The 26,209-nt window shown below is 40.2% G+C and overlaps 1 protein-coding gene across 2 annotated transcripts in view; it reads left to right on the forward strand.

Annotated features, from left to right (window-relative positions):
* The window catches only part of TXNDC16 (thioredoxin domain containing 16), a 381,032-nt gene that overhangs the window by 45,562 nt on the left and 309,261 nt on the right, over positions 1-26,209 (forward strand). For both annotated transcript variants that reach the window (XM_053697616.1, XM_053697617.1), the window contains 3 exons: positions 249-450; positions 2,644-2,726; positions 22,296-22,357. In XM_053697616.1, coding sequence (XP_053553591.1) covers positions 297-450; positions 2,644-2,726; positions 22,296-22,357 — 299 coding nt within the window. In that variant the 5' untranslated portion in view covers positions 249-296. The remainder of the gene's footprint in view (positions 1-248; positions 451-2,643; positions 2,727-22,295; positions 22,358-26,209) is intronic.

Genomic DNA, 26,209 nt, shown 5'->3' on the forward strand with positions numbered 1-26,209 from the left:
AAAGATACAAAAATACAGGGAAGCGAGGAAGCAAATATGTACTATAAAACTTTCTTAGCTCTAAATGAATTGATGCTGTCTTAGTGAATTGCTTAATGATTTGTTCCAGCATTCCCATTTTTGTTAGAGAATACTCAAGAAATTGCTAGATCCTCAGAGCATTTGACACTCATTTGTCCATCTTCTAAAGCAGTATCATGTAATCCAGGTAACTGTTTCTTTAAGGTTTCATTTCTTTTGTTTTTCAGATATTGTTCCTGACATTTCGCATAGCTGATACGATCAATCTCAGATAGATGATGACTCGACATAGCAATTTAGTCATTTTGCTTTTGTTTTTAAGAACAATTATCACCGCAAATGCAAAATCTGTCCTGCTGGAGCTTAGTCCAGACACGTATTACAACAATCTTATGCCTGGAAGAACATCATTGCTTTATTTCAGTGCAGGTAAGTGCTCCCTAGGGCTCACAGTGCAACCAGAAAAAGAACCTCTACCTTTTCTGGGACCTATAAGTAGAGTCAATAACGAAACAGGAAACTATATGGACAAACAAGTAAGATTTGAAATTCATAATAGTGCATTTAGAATCTGAATAGGAGCAACTTGCAGTCCTTTCTTTGCAAAAATGAGTCTGATAAATGTTCTGTGATGACGTTTGTTATGCACACTTTTCCCCTTGCATGCACATTTGATACTTGCAATGCTCATAGCAGGAGTACTGTATTGGCACTGTACCTTCTTAAAAGAGGTTCCCTTTTACATGCGAACAGATAAGAAAAATGTATTTTATTTATTATGAGAATGTTGTGATTTATAAATTTCAGATAGGCATGTGCTTTTCAGTTAGTATGCTTCAATTTGGATTGTGTTTAAGATTTTGGTATATTATGCCAAAAAAAATATTTTCATAAAAAAAACATCTGAAGACTTCTTTGGGTATTCCACTTCAATGGGAAATACCATTTGGCTCAAACCAAGACAAAACCAAAATAGTCAAACATTGCTTTGTTACTCAGACAAAATTTTTTTTTTATTTTTGCATGGATAAAAGAACCTTTTGTTGGCACCACTGTCAGGTTTTCATGGAAGCTTAACGATCAAGGCAAATACTAATTAGGTGGCACTGTGTTTCTCGCATGTGGGTGCTTAAAGGGACAGTCTACACCTTAGTCATCTTAAAGTCTTACCTCAATCTGGGCTGCATATGGCTTCCAATCACAAAAGACTCACTGGTTGAATTCAACAGACTGTCAATGCTATTCAGCAGAGTGCCCAGATGTAGCCCATACAGTGGGTGGGACTTGGCAGCCATTTCAAAGTGACCAGAAAAAATATTAATTTCAAAATAACTTTTTTACCATTCCTGCTACATGATATGGACAGGGGTGCAGGAGGATATTTGCAACTTAATCTAAAGTAAGACTTTAAGATAACTAAGATGTAGACTGCCCCTTTAATTTAGACTGTGGTCTCATGCAGTAACTGGACCTAAATTTACCCCATTCACTCTATTTCTTGATAGCTGAGAATTATGCTCTATCAAGTAATTTTCAATAAACCCTGGGAAAATGTGGAGCTGACTTACATTCAAACCTGTTCACTGTCCCAATTGAAGGTAACACTTTTCAACCATTTGTACAGTTTAAAAGCAACATTGAGGTCTCCAAAATAAGTTCAATATTTACTACGGATACATACCTCAAGGTCTTATAAGCAATATTACACAATTTGACACTAAAACTTTTAAAGATTTAGATATGTCATACTTAAAGATAACTAGAATAAATTGTGAACTTGTTCACATTCAACCTTAAAGGGACATGAAATACTAATTTATTTTTTTGCATGATTCAGATAGAGCATACAGTCTTAAATGTTCCCATTTACTTTGGAAATTTACTAATTTATTATCAAATTTACTTGACTATTTTGGTATCCTTTGTTGAATGAGCAGCAATGGACTACTGGGAGTTAGCTGAAACCATTGAGTGAGCCAATAAGAAGAGGCACAAATGTGCAGCCACCAATAAGCAGCTAGTTCCCAGTAGTGCACTGCTGCTCCTGAGCCTACCTAGGTATGCTTTTAAACAAAGAATAATAAGAGAACAAAGCAAATTTGATGATTGGAAACCTGTTTAAAATTGCATGTCTTTTCTGACTCATGAAAGAAATGTTTTGGGGTTCATGTCCCTTAAGTTCTGTGTGACACCTTGCAGAAGGGTAAGACAACATTCCTTGTTCAGGTATTGTGTTTGACATCCACAGCTGTAATTGATAAATGATGCGTGATTGATATTAATTTTACTGAGCTGCATCTTTTGTATGCATTAAACAAGCTCAGAGACGAATATACTGGTTTTTAAATATGTTTAAAATAAACCTTTCTTGTGTGTGTGTGTGTGTGTGTGTGTGCGTGTCTTTTTTAAATCTATTTATGTATTCATTATTTTTTTAACATTAAACATCATTTATTACATTTTATTTTTCTCAGATGTAGGAATCCTAATATTATTAAGAACTGTTTTAATAAAGAAGATACACTTTAATATGTTTATATTTAATACACATCCATCCATCCAAGAATGATAACTTCTATCATAGAATCTTTTGATTAATACATAATGTTTCTTTTATTTTAGATAAACCCAGTAGCAATATTTTTTTGGAAGAACTTCAAAGGGCTGTTGAGCCTCTGCAAGACTATGGGATTTTTGTTGCCAAGGTATTGTCATTTTTATTCTTGAATTATAAAAGCTAAACATTGACAACATTTAAAAAAAAAAACAAACAAAAAAAAAAAACAACAACTTTAAATTTACTTATATTTCAGTCCTTACAAACCGTAATTCTTTTTTCCCAAAGGGACAGTAAATGCCTTGTAATGACAAGACATTTCTGTTGTGTTGCTTTAGAATAACATATCCGCCAAGTCTAATTTTTTAAAAACAACTTAACATCATTTTTACTGCAATTATTTTTCAGTAGCCAAACTTCACCCACTATTTGCCATATTTGGAGAAGCCAACCTGCAGACAAAAAGGCTAGCCACTGTCATAATGTTAGTAAAAAGTACTCTGTTTTGCAGTTGTATCAGTTAAAGCCAATTTGTGAAATATATGTAGTAGGGTTAGCCTTAAGACGTCAGCAGGGTGCTTTTCATGTTCTGAGAAGTTAAAATTGCTTCATTTTCAGAGCTAAATTACATGAAAGGGGGGAAACATTCTCTTGGTATCCTTCGTTAAAAAGCATCCCTAGGTATGCTCAGGAGCGGCAGTGCACTAACTAGGAGCTAGCTGCTGATTGGTGGTTTCACATATTTGTCTCTCCTTATTGGCTCGCCCAATGTGCTTAGCTAGCTCCTATTAGTGCGCTGCTGCTCCTTTAACAAAGGATACCAAAATAATGAAGCAAATTTGCTAATAGAAGTAAATTGGAAAGTTGTTTAAAATTGAAAACTCTATCTGAATCATGAAATAAATATTTTGTGTTTTATGCCCTTTTAACCAATAAAAACAGTATTTCTACATTGGCTGAAATTTGTTTGTTTTTGAGTTACTAGTTTGGAGTTTGCGCAGCTAACTGATAAAAACGTATTCCATGCAAGTCTCATTAAGAAGCAACTAAATTGAGTTCATTTTATGCAAGCTCAAATATTTTTTTCTTTATTTAGAATAATTGTGTATAATTTATCATTAACTTTTACCCCTCTACTTAACTGAAATTGAACAATTGTCAATAACTGAGATCAATAGTTATATTACGCACTTCAACAAGCTATTGTCATATTAAATACACAATGCAAAGTGACAATATTAAATGTGTACATAAAAAAAAAATGACAGATGTTTTGAAATCAACCAAATTATCAAGTAATTAAAATCTTCTCTGATGAATCAGTGGGTGCCATTTGTATATAAATAGTGCACTAGGTGGAATCTGTATGACCAAACACTATTTCATATAAAACAAATAAATAAAAAAAAAAAAGGCATTTTTGTAAGCATCCTTTTTGAAAGTCATTAATGTTTTCTAAATAGCCTCATGCATATCCCGGGCATTCCTATGTTTTTGCCCATACCACCTCTGTTGGAAGTCTATTCCAAGAATCAACCACTCTATCTTTGAAAACGTGCTTAAGATTTTTCTTGAGCCTCCTACACTCCAACTTGAGTTCATGACCCCTTGTTTTGGTGTTTCTCATTTTGTGAAAAATGCTTTTAGCCTTGTTTAAAAGGACATTATACACTAATTCTTTCTTTGCATAAAAAAAAAGTATAGTTTTGCTTATTTTTAAATAACATTGCGCTGATTTTCAAACTCCTAACCAAGCCCCCCCAAGTTTTAGGAGAATATGGATGTATACCTACTCCAGCTGGCTCCTGTTTGTGTGAAGAGTCTTTTCATATGCAGAGGAGGGGGGGGGTGTCTGTTTTTTTGCTATAGAACCACTTTCAGTGGGTGTTCCAGCTAACCTTTTCAACAGAGCTAAACTGGGAGCTTCTAAGTAAGTTTTAAAAAGGTTTCATATTGGATATTTATATCCGTATCTGTGCATATTATTCTTTATATTAGTGTCTATTACATGCAGTTATATGAAAATTGGTGTATACTGTCCCTTTAATTAAGTCCCTTAATAAACGTGAACGTCTTTATAATATCTTTGGTTTCCCTTCTTTCATCTAAGTAATGCTCTGTTTATTCCTTTTATATATTTTTGTATTTGACATTATGCTTTTTTTTTCTTTTAGATTAAACAAAGAATTTATATTAAAATATATAGGAGCTTTTGTTTTGTTTTATTTGCAAAATTGTTTGCCTGCCCATTTTCTTCTTAAACAGGTCCACAGCTGCATTCATTACTTTTGGGAATTCAGAACCTGGCCAATAGGAGGAAGCAAAGACACCCCAGCCAAAGGCTTCAAATACCTCCCTCATCCCCCAGTCATTCTTTGCCTTTCGTCACAGGAGGTTGGCAGAGAAGTGTCAGAAGTTTGAAGATAGTCTCTTATGGAGGGTTGCACTCTTCGAAATGGGACTGGAGTTTTTAAGTAATCCTGTCAGCCCCTCAGTGAGAGCATGGATGAAGGTTAGAGTCCGGAGATGCAGGGAGAGTCTTTCTGCGAAACCATCCCGACTCATATTAACAGCTCCTAGGCAATCAGCGTTGACGAGTTTCGCTGCCTGCCTTTATTCACTCAAGACCATGTCAGAAGCGAGGCTACTATCTGTCACACTTGAAGGGCTGTGCTCTGTTCCACGGCGTAGATTCCGGTAAGATCGTTTAATTTTTTTCGATGTAAATGTAATGTTAACGAAGAAAGTCAGGGTCGCAGTGGGACTCCTTTATCTTATGGAATCATGGGTTAATATCTCCTGAGGGGGGGTTTTGAACAGGGGGGGACTTTAATCATGTTTGTTATGTGATTCTGTCAGCTAATGTGTAGTGATGTTTGGGCTCATGGCTATTCGGAACATAACGGCCTTATCAGTTTGCGCGGTCCTATTAGAGTAGCGCACCTTTTTTTGACCGGGTGTGGTCACGTATTTCCATTTCTGTACTCTGACCAAATGACGACGGAGAAAGTCTGTTCGTTAGTTGTCTGGTTCTTAAGAGGTGGTGAGTACCACAACCATTGGTGGTGTAATGTGCCCTTTAGTGTTTGTCAATATTTGCAATCCCCAATTTATGTAGGATTCAGATATTTTAGAGACGGATATCTCCGGTTCGGAGGCTACGTCTTGCGAAGAGTATGAAATGGCCTGGGTTATCCATGCCCATCAGTTATGTTCAGATTGCCGTTCTAGAGTACACTCTTCCCCCGACTCAGGGAGCTTAGAGTGCGTTGAGCCGTCTGCCTCTGAGGCTTCTATGTCCTATGAGGCGCGTGCCCCAGAACCTTCTTTTGCTACGCATGCAGGTGTCCCTATGGCAGTTACTCCATCTCCGGAAGGCGGCTTGTTTCCTCCAGAGGTTACAGCATGGTTCCGCATGGCCATATCTATGGCGCTGGCACATTTATATCTCCCAGGAGAGGTATTTTTAAGATATTGTCCGTGTTCTGTCAACCAGGGCCCGTCGAGCGTGAGATTGCCTGATTCAGTTCGGCCTTCTGGGGAAACAATGGCTTCAGGCGCTCCACCCTCGGGGCCCAGGTCGTCCATCAATCCGGCGGGGGATCATTTTGCCTTCCGTTATAGACTAGCTCATCTTTGTGTCCTCCTAAGGCATGTTTTGGTGGTGCTGGAGGATTCCAGTCCTAGTGGGATGAGGGAAACTGCGTTAGACATAGGGGGATGAAACCAATCTCCTTGACGTCTCTGTTTTTTCTTTTCTTTTAAGTATCTGTTCCAGTTCTGAGCTTGGGAGAATGGGGCCTCTCATTGGCTGGTCCTGTTAGTGTGCCCCTTCTCCTTGGGCGTTCACCCACGGGTGCTGCCTTCTTTTTGTTGATCCGGTTAGGATATGATTGATTTGCTTTAAGAAGCTCATGTCTGTTATAAGTTTCCTTTTGGGGAACATTTCTTCTCTGGAACTGATACTTGCTATTTTGTGGTCGCGTGGGCACTTCAGAAGTTGCTAATTACTATATAAAGTTATGTTTTACAGTTTGTTATCGATCCCTGTGGGGGCTTTCAATTTTTCTTGGACCTTGGACAGTTCAGGAGTGTCCTTGTTACAGGCGGGTACTGGTCGGGCGCTAGCTGCTGTTCCTAACGGTTCATGTCACCCATGTGGTGCCGGTCTGCTGGTTATCCTGTCGGGTGCTGGACGTTCACTTTGTCCTAATGTTGAGGGTTCCGGGCTCAGATCCTGCTAAGGCTTCATCATGGGTTCTTGAGTTCCTTGGGACTCGGAACCCAAGTTCTCCATGTTATAGTTTAGGGGTTTGGATGACCTCTGGACGTCCGGGATTCCAGTTTGGATGGCAATTTAGTTTCGCCCTTGGTATCTTCTGGATGTCTATTCTTGTGGCCTAGTCGCAGTGCCTCTCGTAGGTTACTGGGGCTGCTTTTTCCCTTTTTGGGTGGTCGGGTCATCTGTGTCTGGAAGTTCGGGCGTGTCCTTCTTCCGTTAACCGCTTCTTGCACGCTCTCATATAGGGGAGCGCAGGGTTTTGGGTTATCCCCGTTTTTTCCCCTGCATTTCTCTTGGTCAGCTTGTTTGCCAGGAGCTGAGGCTCCCATCGTTATTCCTGGTGTGGTACAGGGATTTCCGGGAGGCTGATCATGTTAGGATCTTTGGAGATTATGTTGTTTTCTCACCTACGGTTTGGAGCCTGTCCCTTGTGATCCCTGTGGTCTTTAGATTCTGGGGTGTTGTCATTTGGCCCTCTAGGAAATCTTGCTGTTTGGGTTTGCAAGTAGGGGAGTCCTGGGTTCTGATCCACCTTCAGGTGCGGGTTGCCATCTTCTTAGGCCTGTTAAGATGTCTTTCTATGCTCTTTTGGTCTGAGTCTATTGCTAGTGTCCAATGTCCAAGGACGTTGGGATGTGGGATGCACTTTCCAGGGTGCATCCACATCCCAGGGGTTATTATAGTGGAGTCTTTTTGAGATTTCTTCTTCTCTTGTTGGTGGTCCTTTGGATCTCTTATTGGGTCCTCTATTCTCCCCTTTGGGGGTAGATGGAGGTTCTCTTCCTTCTAGTCAGGGGTACGTTTCGTGGGAATTGAGAGCTACAGGGCTTGGCTCCTCGGAGGTCTTTGTGCTCAGTGGACTCTAGGGATCTGGGTAGTCTCTAGCACGGCTTTGCTGGTTGCTTAACTGATGGGTAGCTACTCGGGCCTTTCCGGTTTTTACCCCTTGTCTTCTAGTGATACAGTTTTTTTATCGGGTGTTGGGTAATTTCAGACTGTGGTGCCTTTCGAAGGGGCCTCCTTCTGTACCCGCCCTTTTTTTTGCATTCAGTGTCCTCTAGCTTGGGTATTGTTTTCCCAAAAGTAATGAATGCAGCTGTGGACTCTTCCCGTTTAAGAAGAAAATCTTAAATTATGCTTACCTGATAAGTTTGTTTTCTTCTCACGGGAAGAGTCCACAGCTCACCCCCTGATTCCTCCTTGACCCTCCTCAAACAGCTCTCTTCCCTTCCCCACCTCACAGTTGTCACCGCCATCTTAAGTACTGGCAGAAAATCTGCCATTACTAAAATAAAAGGCATTTTCATCTTAATGGGAGGAGAGTCCACTGCTTTATTCATAACTTGTGGGAATTAAGAATCTAGCCACCAGGAGGAGGCAAAGACACCCCCGCCAAAGGCTTAAATACCTCCCCACTCCCCTCATCCCCCAATCATTCTTTGCCTTTCGTCACAGGAGGTTGGCAGAGAAGTGTTCTTAAGATTCGGAGTAGTCTTTTATGGAGGGTAGTACTCTTCGAAATGGGACTGGAGTTTTAAATAGTCCTATCGGCCTCTCAGTGAGAGCATGGGTGAAAGTCCGAAGATGCAGGGAGAGTCTTTCTGCGAAACCATCCAGACTCAGATTAACAGCTCCTTAAGCAATCAGCGTTGAGAGTTTCGATGACTGCTTTATGCACTCAAGTCCATGTCAGGAGCGATGCTACTAACCTGTCACACTTGAAGGGCCGTGTTCCTGTTCGACGGCATAGATTCTGGTAAGATCGTTTCATTTATACACATATGATAACGCAAGAAGACAGGGTCACAGTGTGTCTCCTTTTATCTGTATAGAATCAAGGGTTAATATTCCTGGAAAGGGGCTTATTGAACATGGGGGGGATTTATGCATAATATCTTTATTGTGTTCTGTGCTGTGTCATCTGTGAGATGAGGCTCTAGCAATGTGTCAACATTAAGGTAGATCGGCGCAACCTTTTTTGGCGCTTTTTCTCTATAGTGCATGGGCGGTCCTGCATGGCACTCCATGTGACCGGGTGTGGCCTCTTCAACTTCCTCTTTCCTGATCGGCAAATGCACTGTGGAGGTCATAGGAGGTGGTGAGTGTCCCGGCCTTTGGTGTATAAAGGTGCCTTTTAATCTATCTAGTCCGTATTAAAGCACAAGCTATGGAGGACTCTGATATGTTAGAGGATACCCCCTCTTTAATTAAAGCTAATACCTGTGTTTATTGTGAGGAGATGCAGGTTGATCCGCCTGCTCAACTGTGTTCCACATGCTTTTATAAGATTGCAATATCTAAAAAGAATAAGATATTTGGCAGTACTGATCCGTCCACCTCTGAGGGTTCTCCGTCCCGAATACACATGCAGTTCCCCAGGGCCCAACTAATCCTCCCGCGGGAGGGGCCCATTGGCAGTCAGATTTTGCTGCCCAGCTGCAAACGGCGGTTTCTGTGGCCTTCCATGCCTTATCACGCCCTGCGAAGCGCAAGCGAAGGGAAAGACATAGCCTTCCGTCCCAGGGGTCATCTACTCTGTTGGATGTCTCTGACAGATTATCTGCTGATGAGGACAACTCCGACTCTTCGTAGGGCACTCCCTATGTGTCGGAATCGGCGTCTTTAAGACCTCCGGCTGCGGAGGAGCCAGATTTTAAGTTTAAGATGGAGCATTTGCGCTTTTTACTGAAAGAAGTGCTTGCTACATTGTAAGTTCCGGAACCGAATCGATCCCTAAGCTAGATAGGGTTTACAAGGACAGGGTGGTGCCTCAGATCTTCCCAGTTCCTGTGAAAATGGCTACTATTAATAAGTCTGAGTGGGAGAAACTTGGCTCGTCCTTTTCTCCCTCTACCTCTTTTCAAAAACTGTTCCCCGTTCCGGACTCTCAGCTTGAGCTATGGGGGGCAATTCCGAAGGTGGATGGAGCTATCTCCATGCTCGCAAAGCGTACAACTATTTCTCTTGAGGATAGTTCGTTGTTCAAGGAGCCCATGGATAAAAAATTAGAATCCATATTGAGGAAGATGTTTCAATTCACAGGGTTTGTGTTTCAACCAGCAGCGGTGATCGCTGTGGAGGCAGGAGCAGCTACCTACTGGTGTGACACACTGTCAGCTTGTTCGAGGTGGAGACTTCCACTCGAGGAGATACAGGAAAAGATTAAGGCCTTAAGGTTAGCTAATTCTTTTATCTGTGATGCTAATATGCAGGTCATTCGCCTGAATGCCAAGACATCAGGTTTCTCGGTTCTAGCCTGCAGGGCTCTGTGGTTAAAGCCATTGTCTGCGGACATGACTTCCAGGTCGAGATTACTGTCCCTTCCTTTTCAGGGGAAGGTCCTCTTTGGTCCAGGGCTGGACTCTATCATATCTATGGTCACGGGAGGCAAGGGTGCTTTCCTTCCGCAGGATAAGAAGAATAAGCCTAAGGGCTCTTCTTTTCTTCCCTTTTGTTCAGACTCAGTCTCAACGCCAGTAACCAGCTGCGAAGTCTGAGCAGTCCAAGGGATCTTGGAAGCCATCTCAATCTTGAAACAAATCTAAGCAGAGCAAGAAGCCTGCCAAGACTAAGTCGGCATGAAGGGGCGGCCCCCGATCCGTCTTTGGATCGCATAGGGGGCAGACTATCTCTGTTCGCAGAGGCTTGGATACAAGACGTACACGGTCCTTGGGTTCTGGAGGTTATCGCTCTTCTCCTTCGGTCACATGGATGGAAGATAAACGAGGGAAAGAGTTCTCTGGTTCCCAGCAACAGGGTGGAGTTCCTGGTGCGATAATAGATTCCGTATCTATAAAGATATTCTTGACAGATCCGAGATGTTCCAAGATTGCATCTAGCTGTCTTGCCCTTCAGACCTCAAGGCCATCTGTGGCCAGGTGTATGGAGGTGATCGGGCTCATGGTTTGCAGCATAGATGTCATTCCTTTCTCCAGGTTCCATCTCAGACCACTGCAGTTATGCATGTTGAGACAATGGAACGGCGATCACTCAGATCTATCCCAACAGATCTCTCTGGACAATCGAGCGAGGGAATCCCTCTCTTGGTGTGTCCGTCCGGGCACAGCTGTCCCAGGGGACATCTTTCCTGAAACCATCCTGGGAGATTGTGACCACGGATGCAAGGTCTGTCAGGATGGGGAGCTGTTTGGGGTGTCAGAAAGGCACAGGGCAGGTGGACTCAAGAGGAGTCGACCCTACCGATAAATTTCTTGGAACTACAAGCAATATTCCTTGCTCTGAGGGCTTGGCCTCTCTTGGGGTCGTCCCGTTTCATCAGATTCCAGTCGGACAACATTACCTCGGTGGCGTACATAATCCATCAGGGGGGGACAAGAAGCTCCCTAGCCATGTCTCGGATTCTGGAATAGGGATTCTGAAATAGGCAGAGACCCACAATTGTTCTTGCTCAGCGATCCGGGTGTGGACAACTGGGAAGCGGATTTCCTCAGCACACAATCGTTTCATCCGGGGGAATGGGCTCTCCATCCTGAGGTGTTTGCGGAGATCTGCAACAGATGGGGGAAGCCAGAGATAGATCTCATGGCGTCCATATTTAACTTCAAGCTACCCAGATACGGGTCGCGGTCCAGGGATCTCCAGGCAGAGCTGATAGATGCCTTAGCGGTACCTTGGGAGTTCAACCTAATTTACATTTTTCCCTGTTGCCTCTTCTTCCTCGAGTGGTGGCCTGCATCAAACAGTAGCAAGCTTCAACCATTCTGATTGCTCCGTTGTGGCCATGGAGGATGTGGTTTTGCAGACCTGGTGGGAGTGTCGTCGTTTCCACCATGGAAGTTACCCTGTCGCAGAGATCTGCTGGTTCAGGGTCCCTTTCTCCACCAAAATCTCGATTTTCTGAGGCTGACTGCGTGGAGATTGAACACCTAGTCTTGGTCAAGAGAGGGTTCTCGGAAAGAGTGATCGATACTCTCATTCAGGCCAGGAAACCAGTCACTCAGCGCATCTATCATAAGGTGTGAAGGACCTATTTATTTTGGTGTGAGGAAAGTGGATATCCCTGCACAAGGTTAGGGTATCCAGTATTCTGGCCTTTCTCCAGGATGGTCTGGATAAGGTTCTTGCCGCCAGTTCCTTAAAGGGACAGATTTCGGCATTATCGGTTGTTACACAAGAAGCTAGCGGAGCTTTCTGATTTTCAATCCTTTGTTCAGGCTTTGTCTAGAATCAGACCGGTACTTAGATCTTCTGCTCCTCCTTTGAGCTTAAATTTGGTTCTTAAGGTTCTGCAGAGGGTTCCGTTTGAGCCTATGCATGCGCTTGACGTTAAGATTCTTTCCTGGAAGGTTCTATTTCTTCTGGCTATTGCTTCGGCTCGCAGAGTCTCTGAATTAGCGGCCTTGCAATGTGAGCCTCCTTACCTGTTTTTTCACGCTGATAAGGTTGTGCTTCGCACCAGATCGTAACATCAATCAGGAGATAGTAGTTCTTTCTTTCATGTAATTAGCAAGAGTCCATGAGCTAGTGACGTATGGGATATACATTCCTACCAAGAGGGGCAAAGTTTCCCAAACCTTAAAATGCCTATAAATACACCCCTCACCACACCCACAATTCAGTTTTACAAACTTTGCCTCCCGTGGAGGTGGTGAAGTAAGTTTGTGCTAGATTCTTCGTTGATATGCGCTCCGCAGCAGGCTGGAGCCCGGTTTTCCTCTCAGCGTGCAGTGAATGTCAGAGGGATGTGAGGAGAGTATTGCCTATTTGAATTCAATGATCTCCTTCTACGGGGTCTATTTCATAGGTTCTCTGTTATTGGTCGTAGAGATTCAGCCCTTACCTCCCTTTTCAGATCGACGATACACTCTTATACAGGGAGTGCAGAATTATTAGGCAAGTTGTATTTTTGAGGATTAATTTTATTATTGAACAACAACCATGTTCTCAATGAACCCAAAAAACTCATTAATATCAAAGCTGAATATTTTTGGAAGTAGTTTTTAGTTTGTTTTTAGTTTTAGATATTTTAGGGGGATATCTGTGTGTGAAGGTGACTATTACTGTGCATAATTATTAGGCAACTTAACAGAAAACAAATATATGCCCATTTCAATTATTTATTTTTACCAGTGAAACCAATATAACATCTCATCATTCACAAATATACATTTCTGACATTCAAAAACAAAACAAAAACAAATCAGTGACCAATATAGCCACCTTTCTTTGCAAGGACACTCAAAAGCCTGCCATCCATGGATTCTGTCAGTGTTTTGATCTGTTCACCATCAACATTGCGTGCAGCAGCAACCACAGCCTCCCAGACACTGTTCAGAGAGGTATACTGTTTTCCCTCCTTGTAAATCTCACATTTGATGATGGACCACAGGTTCTCAATGGGGTTCAGATCAGGTGAACAAGGAGGCCATGTCATTAGATTTTCTTCTTTTATAGCCTTTCTTGCCAGCCACGCTGTGGAGTACTTGGACGCGTGTGATGGAGCATTGTCCTGCATGAAAATCATGTTTTTCTTGAAGGATGCAGACTTCTTCCTGTACCACTGCTTGAAGAAGGTGTCTTCCAGAAACTGGCAGTAGGACTGGGAGTTGAGCTTGACTCCATCCTCAACCCGAAAAGGCCCCACAAGCTCATCTTTGATGATACCAGCCCAAACCAGTACTCCACCTCCACCTTGCTGGCGTCTGAGTCGGACTGGAGCTCTCTGCCCTTTACCAATCCAGCCACGGGCCCATTCATCTGGCCCATCAAGACTCACTCTCATTTCATCAGTCCATAAAACCTTAGAAAAATCAGTCTTGGGATATTTCTTGGCCCAGTCTTGACGTTTCAGCTTGTGTGTCTTGTTCAGTGGTGGTCGTCTTTCAGCCTTTCTTACTTTGGCCATGTCTCTGAGTATTGCACACCTTGTGCTTTTGGGCACTCCAGTGATGTTGCAGCTCTGAAATATGGCCAAACTGGTGGCAAGTGGCATCTTGGCAGCTGCACGCTTGACTTTTCTCAGTTCATGGGCAGTTATTTTGCGCCTTGGTTTTTCCACACGCTTCTTGCGTCCCTGTTGACTATTTTGAATGAAACGCTTGATTGTTCGATGATCACGCTTCAGAAGCTTTGCAATTTTAAGAGTGCTGCATCCCTCTGCAAGATATCTCACTATTTTTTACTTTTCTGAGCCTGTCAAGTCCTTCTTTTGACCCATTTTGCCAAAGGAAAGGAAGTTGCCTAATAATTATGCACACCTGATATAGGGTGTTGATGTCATTAGACCACACCCCTTCTCATTACAGAGATGCACATCACCTAATATGCTTAATTGGTAGTAGGATTTCGAGCCTATACAGCTTGGAGTAAGACAACATGCATAAAGAGGATGATGTGGTCAAAATACTCATTTGCCTAATAATTCTGCACTCCTTGTATATACCATTACCTCTACTGATTCTCGTTTCAGTACTGGTTTGGCTTTCTACTATATGTAGATGAGTGTCCTGGGGTAAGTAAGTCTTATTTTCTGTGACACTCTAAGCTATGGTTGGGCACTTTTATATAAAGTTCTAAATATATGTGTTTAAATATTTATTTGCCTTGATTCAGGATGTTCAATATTCCTTATTTCAGACAGTCAGTTTCATTATTTGGGATAATGCATTTGAATATTAAATTTTTCTTACCTTTAAAATTTGACTTTTTTTCCTGTGGGCTGTTAGGCTTGCGGGGGCTGAAAATGCTTCATTTTATTGCGTCATTCTTGGCGTGGACTTTTTTGGCGCAAAAAATTTCTTAGTCATTTCCGGCGTCATACTTGTCACCGGAAGTTGTTTGTATGTGTGTAATTTTTTTGACGTTTTTTTGCACCAAAGATGTCGGCGTTACCGGATGTGGCGTCATTTTTGGCGCCAAATAGTGTGGGCATCTTTTTTGGCGCTAAAAAAAATATGGGCGTCATTTTTGTCTCCTTATTATTTAAGTCTCATTGTTTATTGCTTCTGGTTGCTAGAAGCTTGTTCATTGTCATTTTTTTCCCATTCCTGAAACTGTCATTTAAGGAATTTGATCAATTTTGCTTTATATGTTGTTTTTTCTATTACATATTGCAAGATGTCTCAGATTGACCCTGGATCAAAAGCTTCTTCTGGAAAAATGCTTAACTGAGTTCAGTTCTACCAAAGCTAAGTTCATTTATTTTAAATGTTATAAATGTTTATGTTTAGCTATGGTTTGTAATAAGTTATTATGATATACTTTTACATGCAAAATCCATTAGTATTTATGCTTTATTGCCATTCTTACATCTTATGTACAAGAAATATTTAGAAGATTTATAAGAAATATTTTTCTGATTCTATTTTAAAGGCTTTGTCTGACTTCAAATGACCAACAACATACTGTTTTATCCTTCTCTGATGATGTTTTTTCTCTTTTCAGAATTTTCTTCATCAGATATTGACACTAACAAATCTACTTTTTTATTATTTTTTTATTAAAGTACATTTGTTCTTTGTTGAAAAGGTGTTGATTATTTTGGATATTAAGGTAACTAGTTCTTTAAGACTAGCTGACACTATTTCTGCTTATTTATTCTTTTGTGTTTTCAGAAGTTTTCTTTCCAATTCCTCATACTAGGGAATGGAATAGGCTGAGAATTTTCTTTTATTCCTTCTTCAAAGGTTTTAAACTATATTCTTTGCCAGCAGTTAAATTCAATTTGGAGGGTTCTCCAATTTATTGGGGCTATCTCTACTCCTACTAATTATGCTATTGTTTCTATAGCAAAATAGTATTTATTTTCCTTTAGATGGTTGTATCTTATTTATGGAAAATTATTTAGTTTCAGGTACTTTTCTTGGTCCTGTGATTTTTTTGGATGTTGCAATTGCTTCATTTTTTGTTCTGTTTACTTTAAGATCAAGTATCAGATTATGATTTATTTTAGCATTCTTAAGGGACAACATTTACTAGACTAGGTGCTGTTGCATTTGTCTTGTTGTTTTGCATTTATTGATTATGCAAGTCCACTGTATTGACTGTTCCTTTAACTGGACTATCATGCTAATAATTTCATTTGTGTCTTCATTTTATTGAATATTTTCGCAAATGAGGGTTAATCTATGTCTTTAGCTATTTTAGCTAGAAGAATTTTGTGATTTTTAAAAAAAAATAAAAAATCCATATTTCTTTTGTTCTAAGATAATCAATTATTTGTTTTATAATTAGATTCAATTCTTAACTGTTACTCTGGGCTTCAAGATTGAGTTCTAAGACTAAAACTTTAAGCTTATACTAGTTTGGTTGTTCTTATTAAGGAACGAATTCCTGAATTCTTTCCCAAGTAACATGTTTATAATTGGAAATTATTCAGTTCAAAATCAGCTCCCTAATATTGCGATGTACGTGCCGTATTCCAGCTTGGCTGGCAAGGGGCAGGTTAAGACTTCTTTGAAATTTATTTGATTCTATTCAGTCCAAATTTATTTGATTTTATTCCAGTAAGGCTAACACTCTCTTTAAGTGTGTTTGGGTCCTATATATTTTGGGTACTGTTGAAGCATGGCTGGGCACCCATGGGGTTCAAGCGCTGCTCAGACCTGGAATCTTCTGGGGTATTTCTTCCAGTTCCATTTTTAGGAAATGGGTTTTGGAGTTTTATTCAAACTATGCTGCCTTTTTTTGGTCAGTGATAGCATTATTTGTTTTCATTAGATACAATAAATGCATATTTTCATTTTTCTGTTTTCATTCAGATTATTTTCTGAGGATGCGGAATCTCATATGATTCACTTGCTGTTCAGGACATAGTTAGAGGATCTTTTTTTCAAAAGCTCTTGATTCCTCACACAAGGGTCACCTTTTTTAGGTTTCCAGATAGTTTGTGTCACTGTCTTTGTCTCTTTCAGACAAGGGACAATTTTATTGTGTTCCGTTTGTCGGTACCTTTAGTCTCTATTATTTCCTTCAGTTGCTATATATGCATAGAAGTTTTAGGTCTTATGGCCACAGCATTGGATTTAATTCCCTTTGCTCATTCTCTATAGAAAGAACCATTCCAGTCTTTTATGCTGAATTATGGTGCAGGGATTCTAGGATTTCACATTTTAAATCTTCGAATCCTAATATTTATCTCTTGATTTGATGGTTAAGATCACCATCATTTAGTTCTGCAGGTCTCTTCGTTTCTTTCAACCTGGACCATAATCTCTACAGATGCGAGTCTTTTTGGTTGGGAGGCTGTCTGAGGATCTCTGTCAGCACAAGGGGTTTGGAAATCTCAGGAGACGAGATTACCATTTGATATTTTAGAACTCCGTGTTTTCTCAGAATTTTTCAGTTAGTTTCTTTTTGAAGAAGAGACGTTTAATGTTTTTCAAACAATATCACTACTATGGTGTATGTCAATCATCAGAGTAGGACTATCAGTCCTTAGGTTGTGACAGAAGTGTCTCGGATATTAGCTTGGGCTAAATCCAGCTCCTATCTAAATTCTGTGTTTTTTTTCCCAGGTATAGATATTTGGGAAGTGGATTATCTCTGTTAAACCAGCTTTTCCTCCGGGAGAATGGTCTCTCTTACCCAGATATGTTTTTCATCTCATCTGAATAAAGAACTTCCCAGGGGCCTATTAAGGTCCGGGAATCTTCAGGCGGAAGTAGTGTATGCATTGACATTTCTTTGGAATTATCTTTTTGCCTATTTCTTTCCGCCTCTAGTTCTTCTTCCAAAATTCTTATGGAGTATTTGTTTGTATATAGTATATGTTTGTTCCAGCATGGCCTCTTAGGTTTTGGTATACGAATCTCATTCGGATGGCCAGTTGCCAACATTGGACACCTCCGTTTAAACCAGACCTTTTCTTTCTCAAGGCCATTTTTTTCCATCAGGATCTCAAATCATTAAATTTGAAGGGATGGAGATTGAACGCTTGGTTTTTACTCATAGAGGTTTTTCTGACTCATTGATTAATACTATGTTTCAGGCTTATAAAACTGTCTCTAGAAAGATTTATATTGAGTCTGGAAGACCTACTTTTCTTGGCATTCTTTTAAAATTCATAGAATTTTATTATTTTTTCAGGTTGGTTTGGATAAGGTTTTGTCTTCAGTTCTTTGTTAAGGACAAATCTCTACTCTTTCTGTTCTTTTTATTACAGAAAAGATTGCTAATCATCCTGATATTCATTGTGTTGTGCAGGCTTTGGTCCATATCACGCCTGTCATTAATTCAATCTCTCCTCTTTGGAGTCTCAATTTGGTGCTGAGGGCTTTACAGGCTCCTCCGTTTGAAACTATGCATTTTCTGAACATTAAATTACTTTCTTGGAAAAGTATTGTTCTTTTTGGTTATTTATTCTACTAGAAGAGTTTTTGAGTTATCTGCTCTTTTTTGTGAATATCCTTTTCTGATTTTTTATCAGGATAAGGCAGTGTTACTTCCTGATATTTATCACTTTTTTCAGGTTTTGATTGGTATCAAACCTGTCATTAAGCCAATTTCTCCTCCTTGGAGTCTTAATTGGGTTCTGAAGGTTTTTCAGGTTCTTCTATTTTGAGCATATGCTTGCTCTGGACATTCATTACTTTCATGGAAAGTATTGTTCTTTTTGGACATCTCTTCAGCAAGAACAGTTTGTGAATTATCTGTTCTTTCTTGTGAATCTCCTTGTTCTGATTTTTCATCAGGATAAGGTGTTTTTTTGCTGTGCTCATTTCAATTTTCACCTAAGTTGTGAATTCTAACAACATTAGTGGAGGAATTATTGTCTTTTCCTTGTGTCCTAATCCTAAGAATTCTTTGGTAAGATTCTTACATTCTTTAGGATGTGGTAAGAGTTTTGAAATATTATGTTGAAGCTACTCAGATTTCAGACAGACTTCTAGTCTATTTGTTATCTTTTTTTGGTTTTAGGAAGGTCAGAAGGCTTCTGCCATTTCTTTGCCATCTTGGTTAAGCTTTTGATTCATTATGCTTATTTGGAGTCAGATTATTCCCCGTCTCAGAGGATTACGGCTCTTTTTACTAGGTTAGTTTCTACTTCCTAGGCTTTTTAAGAATGAAGCTTCTGTTGATCAAATTTGCAAAGCAATGACTTGGTCTTCTTTGCATACTTTTACTAATTCTACCATTTTGATGTTTTCTCTTCTTTAGAAGCCGTTTTTGGTAGAATAGTACTTTAGGCAGCTGTTTCAGTTTGATTCTTCTGCTTATAATTTCAGTTTTTTTAATTATTAAAATTGAAACTTTTGATTTGGGTAGTGGATTAATTTTTCAGCGGAATTGGCTGTCTTTATTTTATCCCTCCCTCTCTAGTGACTCTTACGTGGAAGTTCCATATCTTGGGTATTTATATCCCATACGTCACTAGCTCATGGACTCTTGCTAATTACATGAAAGAAAACATAATTTATGTAAGAACTTACCTGATAAATTCATTTCTTTCATATTAGCAAGAGTCCATGAGGCCCACCCTTTTTTGTGGTGGTTATGATTTTTTTGTATAAAGCACAATTATTCCAATTCCTTATTTTTTTGATGCTTTCGCTCTTTTCTTATCACCCCACTTCTTGGCTATTCGTTAAACTGAATTGTGGTTGTGGTGAGGGGTGTATTTATAGGCATTTTAAGGTTTGGGAAACTTTGCCCCTCCTGGTAGGAATGTATATCCCATACGTCACTAGCTCATGGACTCTTGCTAATATGAAAGAAATGAATTTATCAGGTAAGTTCTTACATAAATTATGTTTTCCTTGTGTCCTAACCCCTCTTCGTCTAAGTAAATGTTACTTCATAATTTGGATGTTGTTCGAGCTTTGAAGTTTTATCTTCAGGCCAGGAAGGATTTCAGACAGTGTAATGTCCCCTTTAATTCAGCTCCACCTTCTTTTGCTTTATAAGTGCACTTCCTGCTATCCTCTTTGCTTGATTATTTTGTTTGGCATATGTTAAGGATACATTCCTCCAACCAGCTGCCAGATTTTGAGCCTCAAGCCTTTTCTACCTTTAAGGCTACTTGTTACCTTCATCGCTAACCTGAACCAAGTACCTGACTCCTTTGTTGCTCATTCAGCTGTTCAGCTGCTCTCCGTTCTCAGCTACAGAACGCTTCCTGTTTCCAGTGGATTGATCTAGTACAGCCGGATCTACACGCTGTCCCACGTAGCTCTCACGGACACCGCTACTGCTTCCATTTCTCCGTGTAACATACACCAACCATCGGATTTCCATCTGTTGCCGCCACTAGTACTTGCAAGTATATCACAAACTGTATTGTGCTGCTAATTGCTATTGACTGTCATTCTGTTGCTTGCAATACTATGCACTTGCTTATCTATGGCTAACCTGTTTACTAATCACTAGTTGCCTAACCTACAGCCTGCATTCTAAACACATCTTATGTTTTACATCAATCAAAGCAGTAAGAACATACCAGCTGAACTTTTTGCATAGCTATATATATATATATATATATATATATATATATATATATATATATATATATATATATATATATATATCAGCAGCTATCCTAACCTCTATCTGCTGTATTACTCTGCAATCCCTCAGTTTCACTTCTTGCACAGCTGCTGGGAATCATCCATTACTATTAAAGTGTTGTATTAACACTGACACTGCAGGTTAAGCCTTTCCTGTGGTTGTTCTGGTATTACAGCTACACAATATATATATTGTAGTTATAACATAACAGACAGACTTCGTCCTTATTTTTCGTGCATTCAGGGAAGCGTAGGGGGCAGAGGGCCTCTTCCACTTCACTGTCTTTTTGGTTGAGGAGTGTTATCCGTTTGGCCTATGAGACACAGGACATAAGCCTCCTCAGAGGATTACGGCTTATTCAACTAGGGCTGTGGCCTCCTCTTGGGCCTTTAAGAACAAGGCCTCCGTGGAGCAGATAGGCGGCTACTCAGTGCTTCCTTGCATATTTTTGGAAAATTTTACAAATTTGCTGTTTTTGCTTCGGCGGAAGCTGTTTTTGGGAGACAGGTTCTGCAGGCTGTGGTGCCCTCGGTATAGGGTCTGCCTCCTTTTGCCCGCCTGTTTTTTTCATTCAGTGTCCTCTAGAGCTTGGGTATTTGTTCCCACAAGTAATGAATAAAGCAGTGGACTCTACTCCCATTAAGATGGAAAACATAAATTATGCTTACCTGATGATTTCATTTCCATCTGTGGGAGGAGAGTCCACTGCTTCCGCCCGTTTCTCCGGTGGGAGGACCTAAATTTAATTTATTCTTCTGGCACCATTTATACCCTTATATTTTTCCTACTGTTCCCTTGGCAGAATGACTGGGGGATGAGGGGAGTGGGGGAGGTATTTAAGCCTTTGGCTGGGGTTTCTTTGCCTCCCCCAGGTGGCCAGGTTCTTAATTCCCACAAGTAATGAATGAAGCAGTGGACTTTTCTCCCACAGATGGAAATGAAATTGTCAGGAAAGCATAATTTTTTTAATTTTTTTTTTTATATATTGTTTTTCTTCAGTGTTGGATGCCCCCTTAGCCCCCAACCTCCCTGATCCCCCCCCCCCTCAATCAGCTCTCTAACCCTCCTCCCTCTACCTAGTTGCCGCCATCTTGGGTACTGGCAGCTGTCTGTCAGTACCCAGTTTATTAACAAAATATGCCTATTTTGTTAATAAATAAATAAATAAATAAAACCCAAAATTTCTGTAGTGTAGCTGCCACCACTCAATACCCTACCGCCTTCTCCTCCCAGATCCCTTGTCCAACATTGATTTGCCCCTCCCACTCCATGCTTCTCATATAATTTACTATAATTTAACCCCCAGCATGCACTCTAGACAAACAGGATACGGAAGATAACCACTGATGGGCCGTCCACCCGCCTCCCTGCTGTGGCTCCCACCCACCAACAATCGGCAACACAAATGGCTGATGCAGAGAGGGCCACAGAGTGGCCCTCTCTTTATTGGTGGGTAAAAAAGGGTATTGCAGTGATGCCTCAATATCGAGGCATCACTGCAATACCCTGAAAACGTCTGGAAGCGATTACGATCATCGCTTCCAGCACTTTAAACCCCAGAGGACGTGTCAGGCACATCCTTGGTCATTAATTGTATTTTTTTGTAGGACGTGTCTGACACGTCTATGGTCGTTAAGGGGTTAAATATGCGATTTGTAATTTTATATTATAATCTTAAAAGTGTTTAATGTCCCTTAATAATAGAAGTAAATTGGAAAGTTGTTTAAAATTGTATTCTCTGTCTAAATCATGTAAGAAAATTTTGGGGTTTCATGTCCCTTTACGCCCCATTCATATTTTTTTTTTCTTTTTTCCACTTTCTAGTTTTTTCCTGTCCATCCCTGTACTTTATAAGTAATAGAAAAATATTTATTGGTCCCATTCTGTTACATTTCTTTTATTATTTAAACTTAGTTCATTTTGAAATAAAAAAAAACAAACATTTTTTGTACTTGTGTTTCTATTTTTCAGGTTAATTGTTTCAAGGAAGATATACCAAAGTACTGTTCAGCAGAAAGTGCATATTTATTCAGGTAAACTGCTATTAGACATCCATTTACAGAAATGTTTATTTATAGGATGCATCTTATGTACAGAGTAAAAAAAATATTATTTTCTTTGATCAAGATTGTAAATAATTTGATCATTTTCTTAATGCACTATTGCACTGGTTTTCAAACCTGTCCTCAGACTTCCCCAACAGGCCAGATTTTCAGGATTACCTTGGATGAGAGCAGGTAAAAAAACTGTTTACTAATCCGCTGATTATTTCACCAGTGCTCTAGTTCAGATATCCTCAAAATGTGGCCGGTCAGGGAGGCCCGAGGTTTAAAAACCAGTGCACTATTGCTTGTTATCTGTCCTATTTAAGATCATTTGTATTCTCTCAAAGCAACTTCAAATATAAGCACCCGGCCACCCGCTATTAAAGATTATGCAAAGCATTTTAAATAACATCCTCCACCTTTGGCCAAACCTGTAGTTTGTTGCAGGAAACTATTTGTTCATGCATTTTTTTTTTCACCTTCACCAGGTACATAGTAGGTGTATTGTGTGAAATTGCTATTCAAACAGATTTGTTATGCTCAGGCTAATTTGCACCAAATCATGCTACAAAAGTTCCCAATCAGCTTGTGAGCAATGGCGCAAAAACAGCCCATACAGCAGCACGCATGGAAAAAGGATCTAAGTGTGTTTAAAGGGCCACTAAACAAAGTAGAATATAATAATCAGTAAATGCACAAAAAAAGAAAATGCTAAATCACTTAGGCCTAGATTTAGAGTTGGGCGGTAGCCGTCAAAACCAGCGTTAGAGGCTCCTAACGCTGGTTTTAGGCTACCGCCGGTATTTGGAGTCAGTCAGGAAAGGGTCTAACGCTCACTTTGCAGCCGCGACTTTTCCATACCGCAGATCCCCTTACGTCAATTGCGTATCCTATCTTTTCAATGGGATCTTTCTAACGCCGGTATTTAGAGTCGTGGCTGAAGTGAGCGTTAGAAATCTAACGACAAAACTCCAGCCGCAGAAAAAAGTCAATAGTTAAGAGCTAACGCCGGTTTATAAAGCTCTTAACTACTGTGCTCTAAAGTACACTAACACCCATAAACTACCTATGTACCCCTACACCGAGGACCCCCACATCGCCGCCACTCTCTAAAAATTTTTTAACCCCTAATCTTCCGCTCCGTACACTGCCGCCAACTACGTTATCCCTATGTACCCCTAATCTGCTGCCCCTAACACCGCCGACCCCTATATTATATTTATTAACCCCTAATCTGCCCCCCACAACGTTGCCTCCACCTGCCTACACTTATTAACCCCTAATCTGCCGTCCGCACGCCGCCGCCAGCTACATTATAGCTATGTACCCCTAATCTGCTGCCCCTAACACCGCCGACCCCTATATTATATTTATTAACCCCTAATCTGCCCCCCACAACGTCGCCTCCACCTACCTACACTTATTAACCCCTAATCTGCCGAGCGGACCGCACCGCTATTATAATAATGTTATTAACCCCTAATCCGCCTCAATAACCCTATAATAAATAGTATTAACCCCTGATCTGCCCTCCCTAACATCACTGACACCTAACTTCAAGTATTAACCCCTAATCTGCCGATCGGTGCTCACCGCTACTCTAATAAATTTTTTAACCCCTAAAGCTAATTTTAACCCTAACACCCCCCTAAGTTAAATATAATTTTATTCTAACGAAATAAATTAACTCTTATTAAATAAATTATTCCTATTTAAATCTAAATACTTACCTGTAAAATAAACCCTACTATAGCTACAATATAAATTATAATTATATTATAGCTATTTTAAGATTAATATTTATTTTACAGGCAACTTTGTATTTATTTTAACCAGGTACGATAGCCATTAAGAACTATTTAATAGCTAAAATAGTTAAAATAATTACAAAATTACCTGTAAAATAAATCCTAACCTAAGTTGCAATTAAACCTAACACTGCACTATCAATAAATTATTTAAATAAAATACCTACAATTAAACCTAACACTACACTATCAATAAATTATTTAAATACAATACCTACAAATAACTACAATGAAATAAACTAACTAAAGTACAAAAAATAAAAAAGAACTAAGTTACAAAAAATCAAAAAATATTTACAAACATTAGAAAAATATTACAACAATTTTAAACTAATTACACCTACTCTAAGCCCCCTAATAAAATAACAAAGCCCCCCAAAATAAAAAATGCCCTACCCTATTCTAAATTAAAAAAAGTTCAAAGCTCTTTTACCTTACCAGCCCTGAACAGGGCCCTTTGCGGGGCATGCCCCAAAGAATTCAGCTCTTTTGCCTGTAAAAAAAACACATACAATACCCCCCCCAACATTACAACCCACCACCCACATACCCCTAATCTAACCCAAACCCCCCTTAAATAAACCTAACACTAAGCCCCTGAAGATCTCCCTACCTTGTCTTCACCTCACCGGGTCCCGATCTGTCCAGAACAGCCTCCGATGTCTTGATCCAAGCTCAAGAGGGGGGCTGAAGAGTGACGTCCATCCTCCGGCTGAAGTCTGGATCCAAGCGGCGGATGAAGAAATCCATCATCGGCTGAAGTTGGAAGTCCATCATCGGGATGAAGTCTTCTATCAAGCCGCATCTTCAATCTTCTTTCTTCTGGAGCGGAGCGGAGCCATCTTCTTTCCAACCGACGCGGATCCAACCTCTTCAAACGACGCCTACTCGCCGAAATGACGGATCCTTTAAATGACGTCATCCAAGATGGCGTCCCTCGAATTCCGATTGGCTGATAGGATTCTATCAGCCAATCGGAATTAAGGTAGGAATATTCTGATTGGCTGATGGAATCAGCCAATCAGAATCAAGTTCAATCTGATTGGCTGATCCAATCAGCCAATCAGATTGAGCTCGCATTCTATTGGCTGTTCCGATCAGCCAATCAGAATATTCCTACCTTAATTCCAATTGGCTGATAGAATCCTATCTTGGATGACGTCATTTAAAGGAACCGTCATTCGGCGAGTAGGCGTCGGTTGAAGAGGTTGGATCCGCGTCGGTTGGAAAGAAGATGGTTCCGCTCCGCTCCAGAAGAAAGAAGATTGAAGATGTGGCTTGATAGAAGACTTCATCCCGATGATGGACTTCCGACTTCAGCCGATGATGGATTTCTTCAGCCGCCGCTTGGATCCAGACTTCAGCCCGAGGATGGACGTCACTCTTCAGCCCCCCGCTTGGGCTTGGATCAAGACATCGGAGGCTGTTCTGGACAGATCGGGACCCGGTGAGGTGAAGACAAGGTAGGGAGATCTTCAGGGGCTTAGTGTTAGGTTTATTTAAGGGGGGTTTGTGTTAGATTAGGGGTATGTGGGTGGTGGGTTGTAAATGTTGGGGGGGGGGGGTATTGTATGTGTTTTTTTTACAGGCAAAAGAGCTGAATTCTTTGGGGCATGCCCCGCAAAGGGCCCTCTTCAGGGCTGGTAAGGTAAAAGAGCTTTGAACTTTTTTAATTTAGAATAGGGTAGGGCATTTTTTATTTTGGGGGGCTTTGTTATTTTATTAGGGGGCTTAGAGTAGGTGTAATTAGTTTAAAATTGTTGTAATATTTTTCTAATGTTTGTAAATATTTTTTGATTTTTTGTAACTTAGTTCTTTTTTATTTTTGTACTTTAGTTAGTTTATTTCATTGTAGTTATTTGTAGGTATTGTATTTAAATTATTTATTGATAGTGTAGTGTTAGGTTTAATTGTAGATAATTGTAGGTATTGTATTTAATTAATTTATTGATAGTGTAGTGTTAGGTTTAATTGTAACTTAGGTTAGGATTTATTTTACAGGTAATTTTGTAATTATTTTAACTATTTTAGC

Source organism: Bombina bombina, chromosome 1, assembly GCF_027579735.1.
Source record: "Bombina bombina isolate aBomBom1 chromosome 1, aBomBom1.pri, whole genome shotgun sequence".
Classification (NCBI taxonomy): domain Eukaryota; kingdom Metazoa; phylum Chordata; class Amphibia; order Anura; family Bombinatoridae; genus Bombina; species Bombina bombina.